Source organism: Gavialis gangeticus, unplaced genomic scaffold (genome assembly GCF_001723915.1).
Source record: "Gavialis gangeticus isolate Ggan-Ray unplaced genomic scaffold, GavGan_comp1, whole genome shotgun sequence".
Classification (NCBI taxonomy): domain Eukaryota; kingdom Metazoa; phylum Chordata; order Crocodylia; family Gavialidae; genus Gavialis; species Gavialis gangeticus.
In genome coordinates this window covers 4,565,605-4,573,956 of record NW_017729011.1, presented here as the reverse complement: position 1 = coordinate 4,573,956, position 8,352 = coordinate 4,565,605, and the positions used below count along the sequence as shown (strand labels likewise).

Here is an 8,352-nt window from a genome sequence, read left to right as displayed (position 1 = left end):
GACGCGGAGGGGCGGGGCCAAGATGCTGTGCCCCTCCCTTGCCCCCGGTCGTTGCTGCAGCACTTGTTGCGGGCCCAGGGCAGGAGTCAGGATGGCTGCAGACAGGGGTGGGGAAGGTGCAGGCCGCACTGCTTTTCCGTGGCAGCATGTTGTTGTGTGCAGTGCGCAGTGTCTGGCATGTGTGCTGCCCTGGCTGTGTGGGCGCTGGCACCAGTGGGGGCAAATAGGCTGTTCTGGTCCCTGCCCCTTGGCAGGCCGCGGTGCACGTGAATGGTGCTGCTTTATCCTGCCTGGCGGCTGTGGTGGACCAGAGCAGGCCTGGGGCAGGGGCTCAAGGGTCCTGATCCTGCACACCTCAGGAGCGAGCCCCGGGAGCACTTGCCCGGCTTTCCCCACCTGCACACATTCACCCTGGGGGATCGCAGGGGGCGTCTCTATAAGCAGGGAAAATCGGGGTTCCCTGCCCTGGGATCTCCAGCGCTTCCGCTCTGCGATCATGTATCCAGACCTGTCCCTGGGATGTCCAGGGGAGCCTCTCCACATGTGGGGAAAGCCCACGCTGATCCTAGTGTGAAGGCATGGGGCCTGAGAGATTCCACCAGGACCCACTCATTGAGACCTGCCCCTGGGATCTCCAGGGCCTGATGCGAGTAAATGGGAAAGTCAGTGTTTTCCTTCTTATCCAGACCCAGGTTCTCCAGGGGCAGGTCTTGTAAGCGGGTAAAGCCGGCAGGCGCTCCAAGGCTTGAGGAGCCGGATCCTACATGGGAATCCCCAGGGTGTACAAGACTCAGCCCCACAAGGTCCAGGAAAACGCATCTCTCATTGTCCCACGGTATCAACTGGTGGGACGATGGGCGATGTGTGTTTCACCCAATGAAGAAAAGCAGCTGTGGTGGGACACGTGGCACGGCTGATCCATTTCATTTGGCAACATCTATTTCTAGCCTCTTTTACTCCTAGCTCTGCCCTAGGTCATGCATATGTGCTCACACCTCCATCCAGTATCAGGATGGGTAAATCCCAGCTCCAGCCATGCAATGGAGGAATGGAGACACTGGAAAAGGAAAGAACAAAATCCAGGACAGCTAAATTCAAATTCCCCTTTGCCAACAGGCACACCCTGGGTTCTGCCACAGTCAGACCTACAAGCTGTGGTTGAAGAGAAAAGTAGTGTGGAGATAAGAGGGAGTTCATGGAAGAAGGAGTGAATTTCTGATCCTCTCCTCTCCACTTCTGGCTGCCACTACCCCATCCTCTATCTATGCCTCACTGATATTAAAATCTTGACACAGATGAGACCAATGTAGATTTACTTCAGTTTCATGCATCTGACACAAAGTACTAGGTACTAAAAGACATGTGAAAGTTTTCCATAACTGAGAATTACGGAATAATTCACTAACACCGGATGTTTTTTCCTAAACCCTCAATGGCTATAATGCCCCAAAGCCTGAAGGTTTATATTCATAATTTTTTTCTTTATGAAAGCTGGTTGTGAGAAAAAACAGAGATGGTAACATACCAGAGGTATTCACCATTAAGAGCTTTCTGGGAAAAGTATGAGAAACCTTGTGAAATTCACAAGTGATAGGCAGAGATTTGTGTTAAGATATCAATAAAACTCAATCCTTGTTAAAATGAAAGCAAACCTATAAAACAAAACTCCTAAAGCTGCACAAGATTCTTTCCACTGATTGTCTTTCCTGAAATGTTTTTGTTTCTAAAATATTAATAGTGTTTTGTTTCTAAAGCATTAATCTAACATACTTGTGGATGTTCTCATCATTTTAAATGCCCTTTTTAAATAAAACCCTGCTAAGGTTTTGAAATCAATGATATCTTCCACAAGTTAATTCTACAATATATTTCTCTATGATTACTTTCAAATGTGGTGTCTTTCATTTCTTCCCATTTTCAGGAGAAACAGTAAACAACCCTTCTCACTCTATAATCTCCTGTCTATCCATTATGCATGTACTCATCATGTCCCTTCTTACTTTTTTGTTGTCTAAACAGCCTTAATATTTTCAATATCAGATATGTGTTATATTTGTTATATAATATGTACATCAGGGTCAGACCCTGCTCTAAGTTCTATTGGTTTTAAATCAACGTCACTGAAATGGCATTTTCACCTTCTGTATATCCTGCAGTTACAAAATAGTCAACATTCAAGTGGACAGCTTTTAGGTCTATTCATTTCTTTTAAATCTAAGTGTGTCTTAACAATGTGCTCAGCAGTAAAAGGAATTTCTAGAGGTTGCACTTCCTTGTTTGTAAAAAAGCTAAAGAGAGGTTTCAGGCAAGCAGCCAAACAGTCCCTGACAGGCTTTAGAAAGCAACCTGTTTTGCCTGTGTTCATCAAAGGACAATGGCGTATCGAGACCTAGTTAGAGGCTGGCATGAAGGAGTCCTGGCTGTGGATAAGGGAGACTGGGAATCTGCTTTGAAAATCTTCTCTAGTATTGAAGAGCCTTCCGCTAGGATCTGCTTCAACATAGGCTGTGTGCATCTCTTAACAGGGAATCTTGAGGGAGCCATGCAGGTAAGAGAGAGAAGGAAAAGCAAAATTAGGCTAACACAGACTAACATAGACAGAAGGGAAGCATGTGTTTTGTGTTTACTTTGATCTGGAAATGCAAGAGGACAGTGAATTCAGACAGGAATGGCATGATATTATTTCCTAGGGGATTTTCAGGTGAGCTGTTGTACAGAAAGAATGGAAGACAGAAAGACCGAGCAACTGAAGAAACCATATAGCATATTGTTCAGAGGAAATGATGGTTATCTGGTGCTGTACAATATACATTCTTTTTTCTGTCTATAAGTCTCAGACCAAACCTATTTCTCTTTCATTCTCTTTTCCCCCTTCATTCCTCCAGTCAATAAAGACTTTTTATTCATTGAAAACTGTGCCTTTGATTCATATGCCATAGCACATCCAAATAAACTCTTAAGAATTCTTGAAATGAGACATGACTAGGAAATTATGGGGGGCTCATTAATGTAAATATATGCACTGTTGTTTTGCCTTTTTTGAGATCTGTGATGGAACAATTGTACAAATATTTGGAAAGCAAGCTCTGCAACTTTCTCCTACTCGATCACCATCTTCTTTCAATGATCCTCCTATAAACCAAGAGGGACTCAATGTGGTTTTTTTCCTATAGCTCATCTTAGTTGGCTCTAGATCTTGGGAAGGAGTTGTGCAAGGTGCTTTCCAGGGGTGAAAAACAAAATTTGCTCCAGGCCCATAGTTCTTCAGATCACAGATGCATGGATTGCACAGTCCTGATGCCCAGCAGGGTTACTTCAGTGACATTCCATCACTTCCCCCTGGGACTGATTGTAACCTGCTGCCTGCTCGCTGTGAGGGCTTACACAGAGCCAAATCCTGAGCTCTCTCTGTTCCCCACACTCTTGTGTTGCAGCCCTCCTGTCCTGTAGTTCTAACAGAAGCTTTGCAATCACAAACTCTACTGGGCGGCATAACAAATTTGTAATATGTGTCTGCATCTTTCTCCTTAGGCATTTGATAAAACAGTTACCAAAGACAATCGTCTAGCTGTTGGCTTCTTTCAAAGAGGGTTTGTCTGTCTGCAGTTAGACAAGTAAGTGCAATGCTTATTAATCTTGCTTCTATCTCTTGTTAATATGTCCTTGCACTTCTAAAATGCATTTGGTCCAACAAACTGGAATTACTTTATAAATATCAGTAAAACTCATAACACCATCATCAGATAACTCAGTATTTCCTCTATTTGACACACAGAGAGACAGAGGCTCAGAGAGGGGATATGATATATCAGAAGACACATAGCAAATTAGTGGCATAGCAAGGCATATAAACCAGCCTCTAACTGTTGTGATATATTATGTGTATATACAGATATCCAGAAAGTAAGTAGTCAGAAAACTAAATACATATAACTGATAAACCATAAATTTCCTCTAAAACTGCTGTATCCGAGTATGTCCAAGATCCATCAGTGACTGAGCAAAAAACTGAAATTTAGAAGTCACCATAGCAGGTTAAAAAATTGATCTAACAGACCTGTTATCCCACCAGCATGGCTATTAAATAATACTAAAATATTAAATAAGTCAATTGTGCAATCTTATACACGGCGGGGGGGAGTATTCTTGACTGTACAGTAATCAGTTTCTGCCTGGAAGCAGGAAAAACAATTATACATTACTCACATGATTTTATAGTTACTGCTCATATCAGTCTCTCTAAAAACCTCTGTGACGTGTGACCTTCTGACCTCCCCTGGCAGTGAATTCCACTGTTGACAATGTGCTCTGTGCTTGATTCTGATCTCATTGATATTTCACTGGTGTAGCTCCACTGACTTCATTTGATCTATTCCTGATTTACCCTGGAGAGAGATCAGTATGAGAACCTGCAGGCACAGCTGGACTGGATGGTCTCCAGCTCCAACTCCAGATTATTCTGATCCCTTTTATTCATTCCATACTCTCCAGGTCTTACTTTCACAAAGTGACCTGTTGTTCTCAAATTCTGGGGTGAGGTGAAGGCAAGCTGTTCTCTGCTTACTTATCTTAGTTCTGGGGCTGACACTCTAAGCCAGATTCTCATGGCCACCAACAAAGATGCTCTTTTAGATCCCCTGTTGCACAGTTTACATCTTTGAGCATAGGTGGCAGAGTGCCACTCCACTTACACTGGAAGATGGATCCTGGCCTGTTTTACCTATGGCTGAGAGCATTTAAGCAAGGGGCGGGCAATTATTTTGGGTGGAGGGCCGGAAACTGAGTTTTGGCAAGCCATCGAGGGCCGTATGATAAGCAATGTGCCGTACATGCACTTGATCAGACTGCACAAGATCCAGCTGACATGGCTCCAAAACATGCTGTGGAAATAGCTGTGCATGGTGAAACATTGCTGACCATAACTGTGCATTGCTTTGCTCTCATGTTCTACCACAACATCAAGTGGCAAGGACTCATCTCCAGTTAAAGACCAAGGGTACCTCACGGGTCAGTGTGGCAAAGTGGGGCTCCCCGACTAGCCACAATGCTAGTTTCCCCACTTGTATTTGGGCACGCCACCCACCTGACTCACCTGCCACACCTTGTTCTTAATGAATTATGATGTTAATTAAGGCAGGAGGCTGCCCATTCTTGCCCCAATGCCAGGGGGCGCTATCTACAGCTCTGATCCTTCCCTACACCGCAGCCCAAGCCTCGCAGATGGCATCCAAATGACAGTGCTCCCGGCCTACAGCCGGATCAAGCTTAGGCCTCATTGTCAGGCCTCAGACACACTCACATTCATACTCCTCTCACCTGCGCCTCTCACGCTCCATCCCCTTTCACAGGGTCTCTTTCTCACATGGACAACTTATGCTACCTTGCTCCCCCTTGGACCGGGCCCCTTAGGCCATAGGCTTAGCTAGTTTGTACCTTAGGTGGCAGACATACCATCTTTTGGGCCTCTCCCTTGACCCTCACCGGGGTAGTGGCCAGCCAATTACCCAACCAGGGCTAAACTTGCTCTGGCCCCTTCCCGGGCAACTCTAGACATGTAAACATACTGGGCACTCAGCCCTCTGGTTCTTCTCCCCCACACTGGGGTATACCATCTCTGCCCCTTCCTAGGGCCACCGGGGTGTTCTTATCCCACACCATGACTGGTGCTCTGGGGTCTCACTAACTGGCTAAGCAGCAGCTCTGCAGAAAAGGACCTGGGGGTTACAGTGGACAATAAGCTGGATATGAGTCAACAGTGTGCCCTTGTTACAAAGAAGGCTAATGGTATACTGGGCTGCATTAGTAGTAGTGTTGCCAGCAGATTGAGGGAAGTGATTATTCCCCTCTATTTGGCACTGGTGAGATCACACCTGGAGTACTGTGTCCAGTTTAGGGTCCCCCACTACATCAAGGATGAAGACAAATTGGAGAGAGTCCAATGGAGGGCAATGAAAATGGTTAGGGGCTGGGGTGCATGACTTAGGAGGAAAGGCTGAGGGAACTGGGCTTATTTAGTCTGGAGAAGAGAAGACTGAGGGGGGGATTTAATAGTAGGCTTCAGGTGCCTGAAGGGGGTGGAGCTGGACTGTCCTCAGTGGTGGCAGGTGACAGAACAAGGTCCAACAGTCTCAAGATGCAACAAGAAAAGTTTAGATTAGATATTAGGAAGAACTTTTTCACTAAGAGGGTAGTGAAGCACTGGTACAGATTACCTAGAGAAGTAGTGGAATTTCCATCCTTAGAGATTTTTAAGGCCTGGGTAGTCAAAGCCCTGGCTGGGATGATCTAGTTGGGGACAGTCCTACTTTGAGCAGGGAGTTGGTCTAGATGACCTCCTGAGGTCCCTTCCAATCCTAATTTTCTATGATTTTATGAGTCAAAAGCAGAGTCTTTATTGTAATAAAGACAACTAAGGAGGGGCAGGTCAATTTTCTCCTGGGAGACTAAGAGTTTATTCATGTTTGCAGTAAAATCTCCTCTAATTCAGACTCCTGGGAAAAGGAGAATCTTTTTTGCTAGACCAGTTCCTGAGCTTTGCACTTTCTGTTGCAAATTTTGGTATCCAGTTCTCACCTTCATTTGTCTTCTCCTACACCATAGGTATGAAGAAGCTTTATTTGACAGCCGCATGGCCCTCACGCTGTTAAGATACAACCCCTTCATTGACTACAAACAACTGGGACTGCGGCACATGCTCTATGCCTGGGAGGTAAGACTGTTGGTGGTAGAAGACTCCTCTCAGGTTATTGGTGATCAATGTCAACCATTCAGGGGCTTTCCAAGCTGTCTCCATTGTAATCAGGATGTTTATATTTCAAAGTAAAACCTTGATGTAATATCACTGCAGTCAGACATGCATGAGGGCTTTAATAGGTTCCTCCTAATCTAGGTTGGATACTTACCTATGAGACTGGAAAACTGAGGGAGAGTTGTCTAATTTCCAAATTCAAACAAGAATGTTATATTAAGAATGTATCTGATGAAAAATGTGTGTGGATTATATGTACTGAGATGAGCACACCCAAGTTTCTCTTTAGTTCCTCTGACTGAGGTGGTGGACTTATTTTCCTTCAAATTTCATCTTGTTAGGGCCCAAGTCAGTGTTGTGAGCAGCTAAAGATGCCCTCAACAGGTCCTGTACAGATCCTTTTGAGCCAAAACCAGGAAGGTGTAAAAGCTTTGAGAATGAAATATGAGCAGAAATTAGTCATATTACCTGCTGCTTATCATACAACTACCGTATGGGCTTGACTGAAGGATGCTCCTTCAGAACACACACTGGGAATTCAGTCCTCAGAATACACATTGGGAACAATTTTCACAGGGTCAAGAGCAGTCCCTGGGCTGCAAACAGTCACTTTCAAGGACACATCCTCTCAAGTCTACCACATTTCCCTGCCCACCCCACTTTTATAGTTCCTTCCCTCCCAAGACTCTCATGCAACTACAGGCAGTCCTCGACTTACAACTTTTCGAGTTATGATGAACGACACTTAAGAAATTCATAAATTCACACCTTGTTTCGACCTTCCACTGTAGGTTTTGACTTTATGACGCTGGATACAGCTATGGCCAGCTAGTAAGTCTGGTGTGGTAGAAGGGGAGGGGGAAGGAAAGGGATGTGGGGGGCAGATCAAGGCCCTTGCAGTAAGGGAGGGGTTGGGGCTGAGGCTGGGGCAAGTTGCTCATCTGGTGGCTCATCCGGCAGCTCCTGCCACTCACCCGGAAGGGAACGGGGGGCATGTGCCCCCAGATCTGTGTGGGCAGTGGTGGGGGTTGTGGGGAGGAGGCATCTCCCACCGCTCTGAGCAACTCATTCAGAGTCAGTGCAGCGGCCCTGTCCTGCGCCCACCCTGCCCTGGCTGGATGAGTGGCAGGACAGCATAGCCCCCACTCCCAGTGCAGCCCTGGCCCCACCCACCCCAACCTGTGCAGTTCCGGGGGTGCACGCCCCCCACATGCCCTCCCAGACGAGTGGCAGGAGCCGCCAGATGAGAAACTTGCCCCAGCCCCTCCCTCATTGCGGGGGGCCTTAATCTGCACCCCCACACCTCTTCCCTTCCCCCTCCCCTACCACCACACCAGACTTACCAGCTGGACGCAGCTGTATCTAGCATCCTAAAGGAACCAGTCCCCCGTTTATAATATTGTTCCTATGGGAAAATATTTCTGAGTTATGATGTTTCAACTTAAGACATGGTTTTCAGGAACAAATTGCATCATAAGTCTGAGGACTGCCTATACCTAGTGTAATCGTATCTGGAAAAAACAGCTCTGTTTAAACTACTCTTATGAATACTTGTTAAAAAGGAGCTAAAAGCCCTGTGTAGAGACAGATAAAATATGTGCATA

At 46.0% G+C, this 8,352-nt stretch overlaps 1 protein-coding gene across 3 annotated transcripts in view; it reads left to right on the top strand.

The window, feature by feature from the left end:
- The first annotated feature begins 2,298 nt into the window (after window positions 1–2,298).
- The window catches only part of NOXA1 (NADPH oxidase activator 1), a 33,510-nt gene continuing 27,456 nt past the window's right edge, over window positions 2,299–8,352 (top strand). For 2 of the 3 annotated variants that reach the window (XM_019510421.1, XM_019510420.1), the window contains exons 1-3: window positions 2,302–2,548; window positions 3,532–3,614; window positions 6,601–6,709. In XM_019510421.1, the coding sequence (XP_019365966.1) occupies window positions 2,375–2,548; window positions 3,532–3,614; window positions 6,601–6,709 (366 nt within the window). In that variant the 5' untranslated portion in view covers window positions 2,302–2,374. Of the gene's footprint in view, window positions 2,549–3,531; window positions 3,615–6,600; window positions 6,710–8,352 lie in introns of all 3 variants that reach the window. The other variant, XR_002096185.1, reaches the window with a different exon arrangement.